At 36.4% G+C, this 21591-nt stretch overlaps 1 protein-coding gene and 1 pseudogene across 7 annotated transcripts in view; one reads left to right on the top strand and one right to left on the bottom strand.

Annotated features, from left to right (window-relative positions):
• The window catches only part of Gucy1a2 (guanylate cyclase 1 soluble subunit alpha 2), a 389111-nt gene that overhangs the window by 352393 nt on the left and 15127 nt on the right, over window positions 1–21591 (bottom strand). Inside the window, exons 1-2 of one of the 7 annotated variants that reach the window (XM_063266108.1) lie at window positions 4692–5485; window positions 1047–1099 (exon numbers count right to left, since the gene is read on the bottom strand). Coding sequence (XP_063122178.1) covers window positions 1047–1052 — 6 coding nt within the window. The 5' untranslated portion in view covers window positions 1053–1099; window positions 4692–5485. 7 annotated transcript variants of the gene reach the window in all.
• On the top strand, window positions 3208–3733 carry Nsa2-ps14 (NSA2 ribosome biogenesis factor, pseudogene 14; annotated as a pseudogene).

The raw sequence follows: 21591 nt of genomic DNA, 5'->3' as shown, positions 1-21591 counted from the left end.
TACAAGTGAATTGGGTACTAATATCTCAGAACATTAATTTTATTAGGATGTTATAATAATTAAATTCTCAATGGCAAAAGAGTGAATCTTTAAAACAAAAGTATCCCCCCCTAAATTCTAACATTTATACCCATAGATTATGTATCGTTCAGGTATCAGAAGAGGTTTCAGTATATTATTAAGACAGAAACCTATAGAAAATAGACTGGTGAGGGCATGATCAGCTCTAAATGAGCCCTTGGTATCATACCGCCAACACAAAGACTCAGAGATAGTAGTGGAAGAAGGAATATGGCAGTCATGACAGAGCTGTTGTACATATATGAACATAAAGCAGGTGTGATTACCTACACAAAATCTACAACAGATTAAGCCATCCAACCACCCCCAGCATATACTGTGTGGAATTCATGAAGTTCTACCCCTACCTGAGGAGTTATTGGCAACTGATGGCTGCTGGTCGAGAAAAATAACCAGTTTTCTTCAGGGATGTGGCTCCTGAGACTCTAACAATGTTCCAGTAGATGATTCCATAACATCCATTATATATATAGGAAGGAGACTTTAGTGAACTTAGTGAAGTTTTTTGGTTTTTATTTTATGTTTGTTTGTTGTTTGTTTGTTTGTTGTAGGTATATAATGCCATGGAAGAAGTGAGGAGATAAATGGAAAAATATTACATGGTAAAGAGGAGATTTGATCAAATATTATATGAAATTCTCAAACAATTTCTGTTGACAATAATTCTCAAAATATTTCTCTTCTCTATTGTCCAACAGAAATAAAGCCATTATATATTTAGCAAAATGCTGATCCATTATACCAAGGATAAATTTAAGAAATATGGCAATAACATATGTTCTTCTATATGCAAGTACCACTACAATTTGGTAATGCCAGGGACCACTACTAATGAATTCTACAAAACTAGTATCTCTCAAAGGTCATCTGTAGAAAGATCTAGTGCCAAGCTGGTTGCCTAAGAAAGGGTTGACTAGTGCTTGTTTCTAATTCTTCAAATTGAATCTTAAAAGCATATAACTTACCCTCATAGAAGCAGGTTAAAGGAAGATGGGATAAAGGGTTCACAGAGGGGAAACTGGGAAAGGAGATAACTTTTGTAAATAAATAAAATATCAAATTTTTTAAAAATTAAACACAAAACATTAAAAAAAATAGACAAAAAAGAGCATGTAAATTAAAGCAGACACAAGAGATCTCTGTTAACTTTTACTTCAACCCAAGCCACATTAGTTCTGTATAAAACATACAGGATAACTTTGGTGATCTTCGTTCAATTCTTTTACACCTCCCTTTGTTGGGAATGTTTGCTTTAAAGCCAGAACTGAGTTTATGTAATAAAATAAAACAGGGGTACACACTATGACATACAAGAGTATATATGGCTAGGTCAGAGTATCATTCCATTGTAGAAATTTAAGGCTTTGCACATAGTCTTTACCTAGATAAAGCCAAGGCATGAGACAATGTTAGAAAAAAAAAAACATACGCTATGAATTCAAAGTGAGACATTGGGCCTACTTCCCCTTCTCTGATGGGATTTTGTTTGTCTTAAACCTCTGCAGGGCCTATGTAATGTATACTTTCACAATTTCTGTGAATTGATTTGTGTTTCAGCTCTGTTGTAGTTGAAAAGCACTTTTTCCTTAAAGTCATCTGTCATCCCTGGGTCTTAACAATCCTTCTGCCTCCTCTTCTTCATAGATTGTTTCATTTACATTAAGTTGAAAGATAAAGGAGATATCAAACTATTACAGAGAATATTACAGAATAAATAGAATATACCTAAGAAAGAAAATATACTCTGGAATCAAGTAATCATGAAGCACTTTGAGAAATCTAAAGAGTGGAATAGACAGGGCTCCTTTAGTGATAAAGAAAAGATGTTCTCACATCCAAGGCCCCTGAGAGGTTTCTGGCACAGAGCCTGCAACTATGAGAATGATCTCATTTGTCCAAAAAGACAACTTTTCCCTACACTAGAATTTTTTACATCATTTAAAGGTAAATTTTTTGGAAAATGTTTGTGCTGATTAAAAAGCTGACTTTTGCTCTTGTGTGAATGATTTACCTCTACAGTTGCTAAAAGTTAGTCTTTCAGTTTACAAACATATTGGAAGAAATCATTCTTGGAGACAACCAGAAATACTTCAGCTTGATAAATAGTTACCCACTTGCTCTTTCTTAAGAGCAGTTAATGGGTACATAGTAGTGGCCTGAACCCTGAACCAGGCAGGTTTGAAGACATCTCTGAAATGGAGTCAAGGACAACTTCAACACCATCCTGACCCCTTAGAGTGCCTGAGAAGTATGGATTGATTTCTGTTTTCAGATTTCACTTTATGGCTTTAACCTAATGTGTTACCAGTGAGAGATATTTTCACATAGTCTCATGATCTTTCTGTCTTTAATAAGTAGCATGAAATGAATGACTAAAAATATATCTCTAATGAGGGAGACTACTTTTTCATCATGTCTTTACTGTGGTGCAATGAGGAAACAACTCACTGGGTAAAGTGCTTACGACGCAATGCATGGTAGCACACCTAAATTACTCAGGAGACACAGAGACAGTAGGCTTGTCACTGGTCAGCTAGATTAGCTGAACTAAGAAGGTACAGGTACAGGTACAGTGACAAACACTGTTTCAGATAAATAAAGTAGTGAGTATTAAAGAAAAACAACTGACTTTGACTACTGGCCTCCATACATATGCCTATACCATACACACACGCACACACGCACACACACACACACACACACACACACACAGGGAAAGAGAGAGGGGGGTAGAGTCAGAGACAGAGACAGAGACAGAGAGAAAAAATTTTAAAACACTCTTAAATATTCTTAAATGTTCATATGTGCTAATGATGCAAATCAGCATAGAAAATGGGGAAAGTCCCCAATCCTCTAACCTACTTCCCTTTACCTTTAAGAACAAATTTAAAAACATGTTTTATACTTTATACTTTGACTTTAATGTCAAACTCATTTCAAAATCAAAATCTGATTTATTAGTTATATCTACTTCAGCAGTTTAATTAGACCATATAAAATAAGAGTTTTCCACTACCCTTTCCCATTCTGGCCTGAGTGAACTAGGCTTCTGGGCCAGTGACACCCAGGAATTACAAGTTTTTTGGAACATGGGAGGTCGCAGATGGCTGCTCCACGGCTGTCATCATGCCACAAAATGAATATATTGAATAGTACCGTAAACGATATGGATATCATTTGGACTACCATGAGAAAAAGAGAAATGAAAAATGTCTGGAGGCCAATGAACATTCAAAGAAGGAGAAAAAAAAAAGATTGGCCTGAAGGTTAAGCTCTACAATAAACTGTGCCATGCTGAGAAAATACAAATGAAAAACACCATTAAGATACATGAAAAGAGAAACACTAAGCAGAAAGATGATGAGAAGACTCCACAGGAAGCAGTTCCTGCCTATCTGCTGGACAGAGAAGGGCAGTTGAGAGCAAAAGCACTTTCCAACATGATTAAGCAGAAACGAAAGGTGAGAAAATGGGAGGTCCCTCTACCCAAAGTTCATTCCCAAGAAGGAACAGAAGTATTGAAAGTTATTCGAATTAGAAAAAGAAAAAAGAAGGCATGGAAGAGAATGGTTACAAAAGTCTGCTTTGTTGGTGATGATTTTACAAAAAAAAAAAAACAAAAAAACAAAAAACAAAACACCTAAATACGAAAGGTTCATTAGGCCAATTGGACTATGTTTCAAAAAAGACCATGTCACACACCCTGAGCTGAAAGTTATCTTTTACCTGCCTATACTCAGTGTGAAAAAGAATCCATCATCCCCATTATAGACAACCCTGGGTGTGATCACCAAAGGTACAGTTATTGAAGTGAATGTGAAAGAGCTGGGCCTTGTGACACAAGGAGGCAAGCTTATTTGGAGAAAGTATGCTCAAGTCACAAACAATCCTGAAAATGATGGGTGCATAAATGCAGTCTTGCTGGTTTGACAGTTACCTCATACAGGTCATTTCAGTGACTATGGAAGACTGAATACTGTCAGGAAAATACCATTGCTGTGATCTTTCTGAACTACCAAGCAGCATTACCCCATGTGCAGTCATCAAAAGGATTTATTAAATTGAAAAAGAAAATAAAACTCTGCCCAATTTTAAAAATAAATAAATAAATAAGAGTTTTCATGTGTACATATATTTTATGGGAAATACCTGAAATAAAGCAACATGTCTAGCATATAGTAAATTGATAATAAATGACAGTCATTGCTTGTGCCAAAGAGAAAAACATGTTCTTAAACTCCACAGTCCCAAAATCTCTTGGAGAACAAAAGTGTGTGTTTGTGTGTGTGTGTGTGTGTGTGTGTGTGTGTGTGTGTTGTGTGTGTGTGTGTATATAACAATAATTGTGATATGCTGCAAAGGTGTTACCACATAATCAGATAATAAATAAATAGAGCTTTCTCTGCTATATAATCATGAGAAGCTACTAGAAAAGAAAAATAAGAAAATGGTAAGCTAATTTATAAATATTTCCCTTTGGTCAGTTCAGGGAAATAGTGACTCAAGGAGTTCTCAACATAAAAACTGAAGTTATGGCTAAAGTTAAATCTATAAATAGATACATCCTGAAAGAGCATAGCTAAAATAAGACCTGTGGAAGAGATACTTACATCTAGTAAGAAACATTCATGAACTTCCTTTTCTTGCCACAATGAATGTATAACAAGTGAGTTTAGTGCTCTGTTTATTTTGAAAGATCTAGAAAAATACGAATGAGAAGGGAGATTGGAGAGAGGTTGCTATCTTGAAAATACATTCAGAATGTTTTGATTTTTCTCGGCTTCCTTATAATATAAGGATAGTAGCCTCTAGTTGTTTCAATTCCAAATAAAAAAAATGTTGCTAGGAAATGAGTTGGAAAGAGAAGGCAAACATATTTTCTGGACCTCAGGCAGAGGATTCCCATAAGCTTCCAATTTGTGGCAGGAGGCATCATCATCACGAGACTTGTAAGAAGCATTACTCCACCTCTCCTGTAATGCCTAACTCCACACACCAAACTTTATGCTTGTAAAAGTTCACAAGATCAAAATAAACAGTTGTGAATCTGACAAAACAGAGCCAGAGATACTAGGCATTGACAGTAAGAGGGAATGATCCCAGGAGCTGGCTGTTGCATGTGCAGACAGTCCTTCAGATAGGACTCACAGAGTCCCTGTTCAGGATACCATGCCAGATGGTGCAAGGATCAGCTGGAGGAAACATCAGGGTGTATGTTTGTCCACATGCCTAAGCATGCATGCACACATGCACAGGCAGCATAAATGACTTGTTAGTTGATGAAATGGCATGTGCATCTCATTTTTAGAGATGAAGAAAGGTAAGGAAGGAATGATACATTCTACAAGATTATATAGGCAATAAGTTACATCAGCATTGCAAGCTTCAAAATGAATCTTATTTTCTATTAGATACTCTTAGAAATCCCTTGCCATATTTATATTCTGTGATTCTTTTACTTGATATTCATGACTTTTGCATTATATAAGTAACTTTTCATTGTACAGAAATGTATAATCTTAATTAAACAAACTCCTCATTTCTGTTGCCCAATGCATAATCGTAAGGCGTAGACATAATAAAAACAACAGGATGGGTTTAAAGAATTACCCATAGATAACTATTTTATTTATTTGAACCTGATAACATTATCTATCAGAGGTGAAAACTAAGAGATTACTTAGTATACGAAACTACAAATTCTACAGTCGTGCTTCTCAACTGTCTGTCAACCTTTGGGAAACTTTGGTGAAAATACCAGTGAGTGTATGTAACCACTACAACTTCCTACTCATCTTGTCTGGAGAAACCCAGCTTTCTCTTATATATGGTCAAGGCTGAAATAACTCTTTTCAAGCTTTGAGTATGAGGAACAAGACCAATATATAAATCCGGTCCCAAATGGTCAGCTGTAAAAGAGTTATATGCTTATTTAAAGATCAAGAAAAATGTCTGAGCCCAACCTCGCTGATCCCCACCCACACCTCACTGCTCCCAAACCCTGTGGGGGAGAGAGCTCCCCACGCAGAAAGGTAGGCACTCCTGAGTCTCCAGAGCAGAAGAGACCACCAATACTGCCCACCCCTGACCACAACCCTGGCCCAAGTGGAAACTGTATATGGCCTCTAGAAACTGATAGATAAGGGGACTGGAGTTGCAGTTCCCCGGGGCCAAAGACACAGCCAGAACCTGAAGGGACTGGATTAACAGTTCTCTGCACCCAAATCCTGTGGGAGGGAGGCTAAACCTTCAGAGAGGCAGACAGGCCTGGGAAGCCAAAAGAGATTACCCTTTCCCCACATTTCTGACTCCAGAGGAAAACACCAAATGCCATCTGGAACCCTGTTGCACTAGGGCTCCCAGAAAGGGCGATGCAGGTCCTCCTGGTTGTTGCCCTCTCAGAGTTCATAAGCAACACCTCAGGAGCAAACTTCAGCCTCGGGACCACAGGTAAGACCAACTTTTCTGCTCCAAGTGACCTGCCTGGTGAACTCAGGACACAGGTCCACAGGAACAACTGAAGACCTGTAGACAGGAAAAACTACATGCCTGAAAGCAGAACACTCTGTCCCCATAACTGGCTGAAAGAAAACAGGTCTACAGCACTTCTGACACACAGGTTTATAGGACAGTCTAGCCACTGTCAGAAATAGCAGAACAAAGTAACACCAGGGATAATCTGATGGCGAAAGACAAGCACAGGAACCCAAGCAACAGAAAGCAACACTACATGGTATCATCGGAGCCCACCGAGGCAAACACTGAATATCCAAATAAGCCAGAAAAGCAAGATCTAGATTTAAAATCATATTTGAACATGATGCTGGAGGACTTCAAGAAAGACATGAAGAACTCCCTTAGAGAAACGCAGGAAAACATAAATAAAAAAGTAGAAGCCTATAGAGAGGAATCACAAAAATCCCTGAAAGAATTCTAGGAAAACACAATCAAACAAGTGAAGGAATTAAAAAATGGAAATAGAAGCAATAAAGAAAGAAAAAAGGGAAAAAATCCTGGATATAGAAAACCAAAGGAAGAGACAAAGAGCTGTAGTTACAAGCATCACCAACAGATTACAAGAGATAGAAGAGAGAATCTCAGGAGCAGAAGATTCCATAGAAATCATAGACACAACTGTCAAAGATAATGTAAAATGGAAAAAGCTACTGGTCCAAAACATACAGGAAATCCAGGACTCAAAGAGAAGATCAAACATAAGGATAATAGGACTAGAAGAGAATGAAGACTCCCAGCTCAAAGGACCAGTAAATATCTTCAACAAAATCATAGAAGAAAACTTCCCTAACCTAAAGAAAGAGATACCCATAAACATACAAGAAGCCTACAGAACTCCTAATAGTTTGGACCAGAAAAGAAAGTCCTCCTGTCACATAATAGTCAAAACACCAAATGCAAAAAATAAAGAAAGAATATTAAAAGCAGTAAGGGAAAAAGGTCAAGTAACATATAAAGGCAGACTTATCAGAATCACACCAGACTTCTCGCCAGAGACTATGAAAGCCGGAATATCCTGGACAGATGTCATACAGACACTAGGAGAACACAAATGCCAGCCCAGGTTACAGTATCCTGCAAAACTCTCAATTAACATAGATGGAGAAACCAAGATATTCCATGACAAAACCAAATTTCCACAATATCTTTCTACAAATCCAGTGCTACAAATGATAATAAATGGTAAAGCCCAACATAAGGAGGCAAGCCACACCCTAGAAAAAGCAAGAAACTAATCGTGTTGGCAAGAAAACAAAGAGAAGAAAAGCACACAAACATAATCTCACATCCAAATATGAATATAACAGGAAGCAATAATCACTATTCCTTAATATCTCTCAACATCTATGGTCTCAGCTCCCCCATAAACAGACATAGATAAAAAAACTGGGTATGCAGTGAGGACCCCTGCATTCTGCTGCCAACAGGAAACACACCTCAGAGACAAAGACAGACACTACCTCAGAGTGAAAGGCTGGAAATCAACTTTCCAAGCAAGTGATCTGAAGAAGCAAGCTGGAGTAGCCATTCTAATATTGAATAAAACCGACTTTCAACTAAAAGTCATCAAAAAAGATACAGAAGGACACTTCATATTCATCAAAGGAAAAATCCACCAAGATGAACACTCAATCCTAAATATCTATTCTCCAAACACAAGTGCACCTACATACGTAAAAGAAACCTTGGACTGGAGAGATGGCTCAGTGGTTAAGAGCACTGTCTGCTCTTCCAGAGGTCCTGAGTTCAATTCCCAGAAACCACATGTTGGCTCAAAACTGTCTGCAATCTCATTTCTAGGGAATCTGACACCCTCAAAAACAAACAAACAAACAAACAAAAACAAACAAACAAAAAGAAACCTTACTAAAGCTCAAAACACACATTGCACCTAACACAATAATAGTAGGAGATTTTAACACCCCACTCTCATTAACGGACAGGTCATAGAAACAGAAATTAAACAGAGATGTACACAGACTAAGATAAGTCATGAACGAAATGGACTTAACAGTTATTATTGAACATTCTTTCATAAAGCAAAAGGATATATATTATATTCTTCTCAGTACCTCATGGTACTTTCTCCAAAATTGACCATATAATTGATAAAAAAAAAAAACAAAAAGAAACAGGCCTCAACAGATACAGAAAGATAGAAATAATCCCATGCATCCTATCAGACCACCACTGGCTAAAGCTGGTCTTCAGTAACAATGAGGGAAGTACACCAACACACGGGGAAGTTGAACAATGCTGTACTCAACAATAACCTGGTCAAGGAAGAAAAAAAAGAAAGAAATTAAAGACTTCGTAGAATTTAATGAAAATTAAGGTACAATATACCCAAACTTATGGAACACAATGAATGCTGTGCTAAGAGGAAAACTCATAGCTCTGAGTGCCTGCAGAAAGAGACAGGAGAGAGCATATGTCACCAGCTGGATGGCACACCTAAAAGCTCAAAAAGAACAAAAAGAAGCAAATACACCCAGGAGGCATAGAAGACAGGAAATAATCAAACTCAGAGCTGAAATCAAACAAGTAGAAACAAAAAGGACCATACAAAGAATCAAGAGAACCAAAAGTTGGTTCTTGGAGAAAATCAACAAGATGGATTAACCCTTAGCCAGACTAACAAGAGGAAACAGAGAGTGTGTCCAAATTAACAAAATCAGAAATGAAAAGAGAGACATAACTGCAGAATCAGGAAATTCAAAAAATCATCAGATTTTATTACAAAAGCCTATATTCAACAAAACGTCAAAATCTGCAGGAAATGGAAAATTTCCTAGACAGATACCATGTACTGAAGTTAAATCAGGAACAGATAAAACATTTAAACAACCCCATAACTCCTACTGAAATAGAAGCAGTCATTAAAGGTCTCCCAACAAGAAAGAGCCCAGGTCCAGACGTGTTTAGTGCAGAATTCTATCAAAACTTATAGAAGACCTCATACCAATACTATCCAAACTATTCCACAAAATTGAAACAGATGGAGCACTACTGAATTCCTTCTATGAAACCACAATTACTCTTATACCTAAACCATACGAAGACTCAACAAAGAAAAAGAACTTCAGACCAATTTCCCTTAGGAATATCGACGCAAAAATACTCAATAGAATTCTGGCAAACCGAATCCAAGAGCACATCAAAACAATCATCTACCATGATCAAGTAGGGTTCATCCCAGGCATGCAGGGATGGTTTAATATACAGAAAACCATCAAAGTGATCCATTACATAAACAAACTGAAAGAAAAAAATCACATGATCATTTCATTAGATGCTGAGAAAGCATTTGACAAAACTCAACACCCCTTCATGATAAAAGTCCTGGAAAGAATAGGAATTCAAGGCACATACCTAAACATAGTAAAAGCCATAAACAGCAAACTAGTTGCTAACATTAAACTAAATGGAGAGAAACTTGAAGCAATCCCACTAAAATCAGGGACTAGACAAGGCTGCCCACTCTCTCCATACTTATTCAATATAGTTCTTGAAGTTCTAGCCAGAGCAATCAGACAACAAAAGGAAGTCAAGGGGATACAGATCGGAAAAGAAGAAGTCAAAATATCACTATTTGCAGATGATATGATAGTATATTTAAGTGATCCCAAAAGTTCCACCAGAGAACTACTAAAGCTGATAAACAACTTCAGCAAAGTGGCTCGGTATAAAATTAACTCAAATAAATCAGTAGCCTTCCTCTACACAAAAGAGAAACAAGCCGAGAAAGAAATTAGGGAAACGACACCCTTCATAATAGACCCAAATAATATAAAGTACCTCGGTGTGACTTTAACCAAGCAAGTAAAATATCTGTACAATAAGAACTTCAAGTCACTGAAGAAAGAAATTGAAGAAGACCTCAGAAGATGCAAATATCTCCCATTTTCATGAGTCGACAGGATTAATATAGTAAAAAGAGACATTTTACCAAAGGGCATCTACAGATTCAATGCAATCCCCATCAAAATACCAATCCAATTCATCAGAGAGTTAGACAGAACAATTTGCAAATTCATCTGGAATAACAAAAAAACCGAGGATAGCTAAAACTATCCTCAACAATAAAAGGACTTCAGGGGGAATCACTATCCCTGAACTCAAGCAGTATTACAGAGCAATAGTGATAAAAACTGCATGGTATCAGTACAGAGACCGACAGATAGACCAATGGAATAGAATTGAAGACCCAGAAATGAACCCACACACCTATGGTCACTTGATTTTTGACAAAGGAGCCAAAACCATCCAATGGAAAAAAGATAGCATTTTCAGCAAATGGTGCTGGTTCAACTGGAGGTCAACATGTAGAAGAATGCAGATCGATCCATGCTTATCACCCTGTACAAAGCTTAAGTCCAAGTGGATCAAGGACCTCCACATCAAACCAGACACACTCAAACTAACAGAAGAAAAACTAGGGAAGCATCTGGAACACATGGGCACTGAAAAAAAATTCCTGAACAAAACACCAATGGCTTATGCTCTAAGGTCAAGAATCGACAAATGGGATCTCATAAAACTGCAAAGCTTCTGTAAGGCAAAGGACACTGTGGTTAGGACAAAACGACAACCAACAGATTAGGAAAAGATCTTTACCAATCCTACAATAGATAGAGGGCTTATATCCAAAATATACAAAGAACACAAGGAGTTAGACCACAGGGAGGCAAATGACCCTATTAAAAAATGGGGTTCAGAGCTAAACAAAGAATTCACAGCTGAGGAATGCTGAATGACTGAGAAACACCTAAAGCAACATTCAACATCTTCAGTCATAAGGGAAATGCAAATCAAAACAACCCTCACACCAGTGAGAATGGCTAAGATCAAAAACTCAGGTGACAGCAAATGCTGGCTACGATGTGGAGAAAGAGGAACACTCCTCCATTGTTGGTGGGATTGCAGACTGGTACAACCATTCTGGAAATCAGTCTGGAGGTTCCTCAGAAAATTGGACATTGATCTACCTGAGGACCCAGCTATACCTCTCTTGGGCATATACCCAAAAGATGCCCCAACATATAAAAAAAGACACGTGCTCCACTATGTTCATCGCAGCCTTATTTATAATAGCCAGAAGCTGGAAAGAGCCCAGATGCCCTTCAACAGAGGAGTGGATACAGAAAATGTGGTACATCTACACAATGGAATATTATTCAGGTATAAAAAACAATGACTCTATGAAATTCATAGGCAAATGGATGGAACTGGAAAATACCATCCTGAGTGAAGTAACCCAATCACAGAAGAACACACATTGTATGCACTCATTGATAAGTGGCTATTAGCCCAAATGCTTGAATTGCCCTAGATGCACAGAACACATGAAACTCAAGACGGATGATCAAAATGCTAATGCTTCACTCTTTCTTTTAAAGAGGAAAAAAATCACCCTTGGCAGGGAATAGGGAGGCAAAGATTAAAACAGAGGCAGAAGAAACACCCATTCAGAGCCTGTCCCACATGTGGCCCATACATATACAGTCACCCAATTAAATACGATGGATGAAGCAAAGAAGTGAAGGCTGAGAGGACCCGGATGTAGATCTCTCCTGAGAGACACAGCCAGAATACAGCAAATACATAGGCAAATGCCATCAGCAAACCACTGAACTGAGAACGGGACCCCCGTTAAAGGAATCAGAGAAAGGACTGGAAGAGCTTGAAGGGGTTTGATACCCCATATGAACAACAATGCCAACCAACCAGAGCTTCCAGGGACTAAGCCACTACCCAAAGACTATACATGGTCTGACCCTGGACTCTAACCTCATAGGTAGCAATGAATAGCCTAGTAAGAGCACCAGTGGAAGGGGAAGTGCTTGGTCCTGCTAAGACTGAACCCCCAGTGCAAGCGATTGTTGGGGGGAGAGCGGTAATGGGGGGAGTGTGGGGAGGGGAACAACCATATATAAGTGGCCGGGGAGGGGTTAGGGGGATGTTGTCCTGGAAACCGGGAAAGGGAATAACTATCGAAATGTAAATAAGAAATACTCAAGTTAATAAAGATAAAAAAAAAAACCTATGCTGCTGCTAAATATAAAATTTTAGGGGGGATATTTCTTGTAATTAATTCCATACATATGAGAATTCAGCTTTGTACTTATGTGAACATAAGATACAACAGTTGGTACAATTATTACATTTTATGACAGGCGTTATGTTTTCAGCCCATCACATTTATTAACTCCTATAATATTTACATCACTGTTCTGCCATAAGTGTTGTTGTTTTCCTCCTTTGAAACACGTTAAAACTGAAACACAGGTATTTCAAGTTTCTCTGCATCATAGAGGTAAAAAGAGGCAAGACAGAGTTGAAAACCCATGGAATATGGATGCAGAATCCAAGAACATAGGTTTCAACCTATACTATTTTGTTTTAGGATTTCATTGCTATCAAGAGACATCATGGCAACAACTCTTATAACAGAAATCATTTATTTGGGGCTTACAGATTCCAAACTTTATTTCATTATTGTCATGGTGGGGAGCATAGTAGCATGTAGGGAGACATGGTGCTGGAGATGGAGCTCACAATTCTTTATCATGATTTATAGATAGCATGAAACTATTGTACACTGGGCATAGTACCAGCACAAGAGGCCTCAAAACCTACCCTCACAGTGAGATATTTTCTTTAATAAGGGCTACTCCAACAACTCTATACCTCCTAATAGTGACACCCCTTAGGTGCTAAGCATTCAGGTATATGATTCTAAGGGGGCAATTCCTATTGAAACTATCATATTCACATAATATTCAATATTTAGCTAAGAACTTTATAGAATTAATTTTCATACTTGATGACCTACATGAGTATTGGTCTACAATAATGAAATAGACAAGTGTTCTTATTATCACCTGAGGAAAGAAATAAAATTGAAATGCTCAACCATACATGATTAACTAGATAAAAGCAACATAGCACTCTTTCCACATTAAGAAAATTTCCTATTTTCTCACCTATGAAATGGTCATCATTGTAATACACAATATAAACAAAGTCAAAGGATGAAAACACATGATCATCTTATTAGATGCTGAGAAACCACTTGACAAAATTCAATACACCTTCATGATAAAAAGGCTAGGAGAAACAGGGAATGTAAGGACCATATGTAAACATAGTAAAAGCAATATACAGCAAACCAGTAGCCAAAATCAAATTAAATGGAGAGAAACTTGAACCAATTCCACTAAAATCAGGGACTAGACAAGTCTCTCCATTCTCTGCCTACCTATCTAATATCATAGAGAAAGTTCTAGTCACAGAAATTGAACAACAAAAAGAGGTCAAAGTGATACAAATGGGAAAGGATGAAATAAAAATATTAGTTTGCAAGTGATATGATAGTATATTCAAGGGATGCTTAAATTCCACTAGATCCTAGACCTGATAAATAACTTCAGCAAAGTGACTGGATATAAAATTAACTCAATTCAGTAGCTTTCCTCTACTCAAAGAATAGACAGTCTAAGAAAGAAATTACAGAATCAACACCCTTTAAAATATCCATAAGTAATATAAAATACCTTGGTGTGACTCTAACCAAGCAAGGGAAATATCTATATGACAAGAACTTCAAGCCTCTGAAGGATGAAATCAAAGAAGACCTCAGAACATGAAAAGATATCCCATGCTCATGGATTGGCAGGATGAATGTAGTAAAAATGGCCATCTTGCCAAAAGCAATTTACAGATCCAATGCAATCCCAATCAAAATTCTAACTCAATCTTTATAGAGGTAAAATTTGCATCTTAACTTGGAATAGCAAAAACCCAGGAGAATGAAAAATATTCTTAACAATAACAGAACTTCTGGTGGAATCACCATTCCTGACTTCAAACTGTATTACAGAGCAATTAGGATAAAGAAAAAATAATTAAAAAAAAAACTGCAGTGTATTGGTACGGAGACAGTCAGGTAGAGCAATGGAATGGAATTGAAAATTCAGAAATAAATCCACACACCTATGGTCATTTGATCTTTGACAAAGGAGCTAAAACTTTCCAATGGAAAAAAGTCAGCATTTTCAACAAATGGTGCTGGATCAACTGTATGTCAGCATAAAAAGAATGCAAATTGACCCATTCTTATCTCCTTATACAATGCTCAAGTCCAAATTGATCAAAGACCTCCACATGAATCTAGATACACTGAATGTAATAGGAGAGAAAGTGGGAAAGAACCTCAAGAACATAGGCATGAGGTAAAATTTCCTGAAGAGAACACCAGTGGCTTATGCTCTAAGATCAAGAATCGTCAAATGGGACCTCATACAATTGAAAAACTTCTGTAAGGCAAAGGCCACTGTCATTAGGACAAAACAGCAACCAACAGACTGGGGAAATACCTTTATCAATCCTACATCTGATAGAGGGTTAATATCTAATATATACAAAAACCTCAAGAAGAACCAAATAACTACAGAGAACTAAATAATCCTATTAATAAATGGGGTACAGAGCTAAACAAAGAATTCTCAATTCAGTAATACCAAATGGCTGAGAAGCACCTAAAAAATGTTCAACATTCTTAGTCATCACAGAAATGCAAATCAAAACAAAACCAAGATTCTACCACACCAGTCAGAATTGCTACATTCAAAAACTCAGGTGACAATGGATGCTGGCGAAGATGTGGAAAAATAGTAACACTTCTCCATTGTTGGTGGAATTACAAGCTGGTACAACTACTCTGGAAATCAGTCAGGAAATCCTCAGAAAATTAGACATAGTACTACTCAAGGGCCCAGCTATATCATTCCTGAGAACATACCCAAAAAATCCTCCAACATATAACAAGGACATATGATCAACTACATTCATAGCAGCCTTATATATAATAGCCAGGAGCTAGAAAGAACCCAGATGTTCTTCAACAGAGGAATGCATACAGAAAATGTGGTACATTCCATAATGGAGTACTACTCAGCTATGAAAAACAGTGACTACCTGAAATTCATAGGCAAATGGATGAAACTAGAAAATATTACCCTAAGTCATAAAAGAACCTAGTCATAAAAGAACACACATTGTGTACACTCATGGATATTAGCCGAAAGCTTGCAATACCTAAGAAGGAAATCACAGACCACATGAAGCTCAAGAAGAAAGAAGACCAAAATGTTGATGCTTCAGTTATTCTTAGAACGTAGAATAAAATACTCACAGGAGAAATTACAGGGACAAAATGTGGAGCAAGGACTGAAGAAAAGATCATCCAGAGAATACCCCACCTGGTGATCCATCCCATATGCAGCCACCAAACCCAGTCACTCTTGTGGATGTTATGATGTCCTTGTTGGCAGGAGCCCAATATGGATGTTTCCTGAGAGGTTCTGGCAGATACAGATGAGCATGCTTGCAATTAACCATTGGACTGAGCATGGGAACCATAGTGGAGGAATTAGAGAAAAAACTGAAGGAGCCATATTCCTATGCAATCCCATAGGAAGAACAACAATATCAACCATCTAGATTCCACCAGAGCTCGCAGGGACTAAAGCACCAACCAATCAGTACACATGGAGGGACCCATGGCTCCAGCTGAATATGTAGCAGAGAATGTCATTGTCCAGCATCAGTAGGAGGAAAAGCTCTTGGTCCTGTGAATACTTGTTTCCTCAATGTAGTGGGTTCCAAGGTATTGAATTGGGAATGGTTGAGTGAGAATGGGAGTATCCTCATAGAAACCTGGGGAGGGGGAAGGGAATAATATTTGAAATGTAAATACATAAAATATCCAAAAAATGAAATAAAATGTCTTCAATAAGAAACTATTTACTAATGTCTAATATCAACATAAAATTAAGGAAGCACATGCAACCATTTATTTTTTGTAGTTTTTCTTTGGACAGCATAGTCCTATTTTAATCAAATTGCATTTTAAAAGAAATTAATAGTCAAAGCAAAACATTGAAGTGTTTTGTTCAGTGCTCATCCACATTCCCTTTCCCTTATGCCTTCTCTCATCCACTAACTTACACTTTCTTCATCTTTAGGATACTCAGTGTCTTCACCCTGCTTCTGATAAGCCAAGATACGTAGGATTCATTGGTAAGCAAGCTAAATTACTAGGCAATGAGAAAACCTAGCTCTAGCGCCCTCTCTCTCTCTCTCTCTCTCTCTCTCTCTCTCTCTCTCTCTCAAATATATGATAGGAGAGCTAGGATAGATGGCTAAGCAATAATTAAGAACACTTTCTGCTTTTGCAGAGGACCAGGGTTTATTTCCCAGCAACTAGCAATCACCTGTCACTCCAATTCCAGTGGATCTGATGCTATATTATGTCCTTCATGGGCATTGTATGCATATGGTACACATGCATACATGCAAGCAAAACATACACATAAAATAAAAATAAATAAAACTTTTACAAATAATGGATAGTATCTAAGGTAAGAAATTTGATCTTGCCCTTTTGCCTCAACAAGCTTGCATACACACATACATTCCTATATGCATATGCACCCTAACACCTGAACACACACACACACACACACACACACACACACACACACACTTGCATTCCTTTAGTGTCATTAACTTACACAGTGCTCAGAATTAATCCTTTCTCTGTTCTGTCAAAATTTCTGTCAAAATTACATTCAGTCCTTAGTAAGGTAAGTAAATGACAGTATAGAAAATTTATCCCACAGTATATAAGTCCAAACCGCTAGTGATAGAATTTAGAGAAACAGCTTTGCTAATGAAATAAGCATTGTGACAGAAGAGAACAAAACTATCAGTCATCTCCAAATCACAACAAGGGAGTCACTTTCTTCAAAGTCCAAAATTTCTTTGCTCATTAAGACATCTACAACAAATTGAATGAAATCAAGTAATCAAAACTGCTTTTATTTGTATACCAATCGATACCAATTGATCAAACTATGTGGCTGACATTACTAATAAAACTAGCCAAAACAAGTTACCTCAAATAACCCATTCACTTCTCATGAGAGATTCAGCTATAGACATCACTAGCCTGGGTAAATGTACAATATTCATCTTCCTAGCCATACACTAAAGTTACTGCATATAAATAAAAAAGTAGACTGTACATTAATAATAAAATATTTAGTGATGACCTCTATACTTCAAGTCCATCTTACTTGCAAAGGTTGCTAGCTTTTCTTGCCAAATTAGAAAAAGTATCTTCACATGGGAGGGAAAATCTTGAGGGATAGGAATGAAAGTCTACACTTTCCCATTCAAGAAACACTTCAGAGAAGCCCATGCTTCTAACATACAACATTACATAGTGAAGCATACATAAGCACAGTCAAAATACTGGATATCAAGGACCTTCTCTGAAGGATAGAAACATTTCAGGAAAATAGAATGGCCAATCAAATGACCAGCACTATTAATTTTCTAAACTGTGCACTGTGCACTGTGCTTGGTTAATATATGCAAAACTGGCAAGCATACTAAAAAAATTAAATAAAACTAAAGCTGTATTATAATACAATTGAAGGTCTAAGCACACACTAGTAGAACATCTGCAAGATTCATCCAACATCTGCTTCATTATTCTTATGAACATGAATGTACCTTTGAATGATCCCACCAAAAGATATATTAAAGTTAATATAATACAAATTGACATATGGGAATTCAGAGTGATTAACCTTTATTACATTTAGCATGCTCTAACAAGCAAATCCAGAAAATATATTATTTTATCTCTTAATTACAAGTGAATATACTTAAGGTATAATTAATATAATTGTCTTTCTATACAGTGTGTTCTTTTCCAAATATTTGCCCCTTTCTTACTTTAATTCAATGCTTTCTAAAAATAACTATTGGATTTCAATTTGATACAAGACAATTATAATATATATTAATTTAAGAAGACCCTTGGAGAAAATTGTATGCAAAGGCTTATTTATAACACTTCTCCTCATCTTCATATAATATCACTTTTAAGTCATGCTGATGCTAGGGAATAACTCCAGAGACTAATAACACCACACTTAGTTTACATTACAATTCACAGTGTATAAATCACGTTCTTAATTTTCATCCTACTAGATGTTCACAGCACCATCCTGAGTCTCTGTTTTAATTATCTACCTTTAACAAATGAAAAACCTGGATAATCAGTGAGGTTATAATATTTTATGTTTGTTTCTTCTGTTTCTGCCTCAGCTAATAGGCTAAAATGACACATAAACCAAAGATCCAGGGCCCCCATATGCTTTCTTCATATACTGATGTTTCCTTCAGTAATTAATTTCACTTTGGTAGCCAACAGGAAATGCTTCATGATATCTACTTAATTTTAGCTGTTATAGTTGAAAGGCATGGAAATATCAAATCATGTTGCCAATCTTACAACTTATAACACTCTACTGCTTCCACATTGCTGGAAAGAAAAAAGTCCAACAAGACCCTGAAGGAGATAAGAAGTGGTGTAGCCTATCATTTGATAACCCAATAAATAGTCAACATGATTTTTAAGCAGATATTAGGAAAATGATAGCTATGTCACCAGTGTCTATGATACATTGATCCCCTAAATTAAAGAGAATAATCATAGTCTTCCAAGAATAAAATACACAAACTTAGGAATATTAACAGTGAATCATGTAAAAAGACTCACTACTGCAATTTAACTTCAAATGATCAAAACGTATTTTAATATACCCATTATTCAGTTCTTTAAGAATACTGCTTCCTCATTCCTTCTAATATCTTATATAATAATTTAATGTTATAATTAGCTTTGCCAAGGCATATGTTTACCCAGATGTTCATAATTATAGCTAATGTGTTAAGAGAACTAATATTCTTAAATACAACTTCATTTATGATAATCATAATATCCTTTATATTTAGAAATCAAACTGCAAGTATTGTTCTCTGGATCCTACAATATAAGGTAGGCCATTGGCAGTGATAATCACAGTCTACTCACAGCTGTCTCATCCTTGAGAGGCCAGAGCACAGAGATATGACAGAGGAGAGGCAAACTAGGTCAGCCTAGAGGCAGAATGTCAGGGAAAAAAAGTTCATTAGCATGTCTAACACAGGAATGCTGCACACTTAGAACTGAATATCTGGCTACAGTAAAGACCAAGAAAACTTATAGGAAATTTCAAACATCTCCTTTTCAGAAAAATCACTGAATCGAAGACACATAAGAGGTGACTTAGAATGAACAAAGAACAATACGTTTTATGGAGGGTGAATCTATTTGTGGTGAAATGAAGGCTTGTAGGAATAAGCTTTTAAACTGAGATGTAAGGGAAGAAGAATAAAGAAAATGTGATCTGTTCACAGTGGATCTTTATTTAATGGTAAAGAACAAAGTCATGTTATTTTCAGGAAAGTGGATAAAGCTAGAGGATGTCAAGCATACTAAATAAACCAGACTTTGAGAGACAAATAGATGTTTTTTTCTCATGTGTGGGAATAATGGAAGGAGAGGAGTGACTACTGGGACTAGAGATCCCAATTTTAACAATGAGTTTCAACATAAGTTTTAACAAGGAATAAACAAAATCACAGCACTTGATGTACATTCATGACATATCATAATTACACCTGTTATTTTCTATAATTAATATACACCAATAAAGTTACAATGTGGTTAGTTATTAAGTTCCTCATTTGGGCCAACTCACCATTCCTTTCTGAACCCCAGCAGAGTACAGCCTCATAGATCTAAGCATGAAAAAAATGTTTAAGTGATATGAATATCTTGTAAGTGTTAAAATATTGATAATATAATTTACTTTATTGGATCATATAATTTACTTTAACTGAACACTAAGTCTAATTAATTTGGATCATATTATTTACTTTAACTGAACACTAAGTCTAATTAATTAAATAAAAGTCATTATAATAGTAACTGTTATGAAGGCCATTTAAAAAGACCTTAGTGAATATTTTAAAGGGGTTTTGGGGAAAGGAAATGTGAAGGTGATCATATTTCATTCGATATGCATGAAATCCTCAAAAACAAAATTTTAAAACTTACTTCCATTAGAACTAAAATGTCAGCTCTTTCTTGTCATGTTGATGACTTATTAAATAAGAAAAATAAGTATCTAGGAAGAGGAAAAAGTGAAAATATGCAAGAAAAGTGAGAAAATGATATTGACACATTATTTTTTACAATTTTTTCTATAGTTTTAAATATTTCCTTGTGTAAGTTGGCTTCAAACATATTAGTGAAACAATGACCACACGAGCTATGTGGATAAGCATGATCACACACTCACACCTAACAACAAGGTATGTACTAAAATAATGCTTAGGAACAAGATTCTATTTATCTACTGTGCAGTATTTTAATTTTAAATGTTCCATTTAAAAAATATTCCAATTCTTTTGCGTGCATAACTTCCCATTAACTGATAAAATATTCACCTTACTGGTGAGAATTTAGGAACCTTTAAGCATTTCCCCTATATCTTTAATAAATCCTAAAGTATGAGTAATTTTTCTTCATGATAAGAAATTTGGTTTAATATTTAAAACAGAAATATAACGACACAATCTTAAACATGTGTGTGTGTGTGTGTGCGTGCGTGTGTTGGAAAGAGAGAGAGAGAAAGAGAGAGAGAGAGAGAGAGAGAGAGAGAGAGAGAGAGAGAGAGAGAGAGATTTTTCTATCAACATGTTAATACTGCAGATTTAGGACATGAAGCAATTTATATACCTGTGCAATTCTTCCCATGTTTGCCTGGACAGTTCTTAGAAACACCATTCGTAAATAATCATCACTATACAGGAAACTTTGTGGGGACAGATACTGAATGTGATTTTAGGATACCCACACATCACCATCCAAAACTACTTTTTACCCATAGTAGTTTGGAATTAAGAGATGTAATTTCCAATTAATTTAATATAAAATTGCATTCAAAATATGTTCAGTAAGAATATATTGGGATAGATTCATGGAGCATATTTGTGACATGAGAGTTTGGTTCAGGGATCAGAAAAATA

The sequence above is a fragment of the Rattus norvegicus genome, chromosome 8 (genome assembly GCF_036323735.1).
Source record: "Rattus norvegicus strain BN/NHsdMcwi chromosome 8, GRCr8, whole genome shotgun sequence".
Taxonomy (NCBI): Eukaryota; Metazoa; Chordata; class Mammalia; order Rodentia; family Muridae; genus Rattus; species Rattus norvegicus.
The sequence above is the reverse complement of the archived record's forward strand: the minus strand, read 5'-3'. Positions and strand labels throughout refer to the sequence as shown.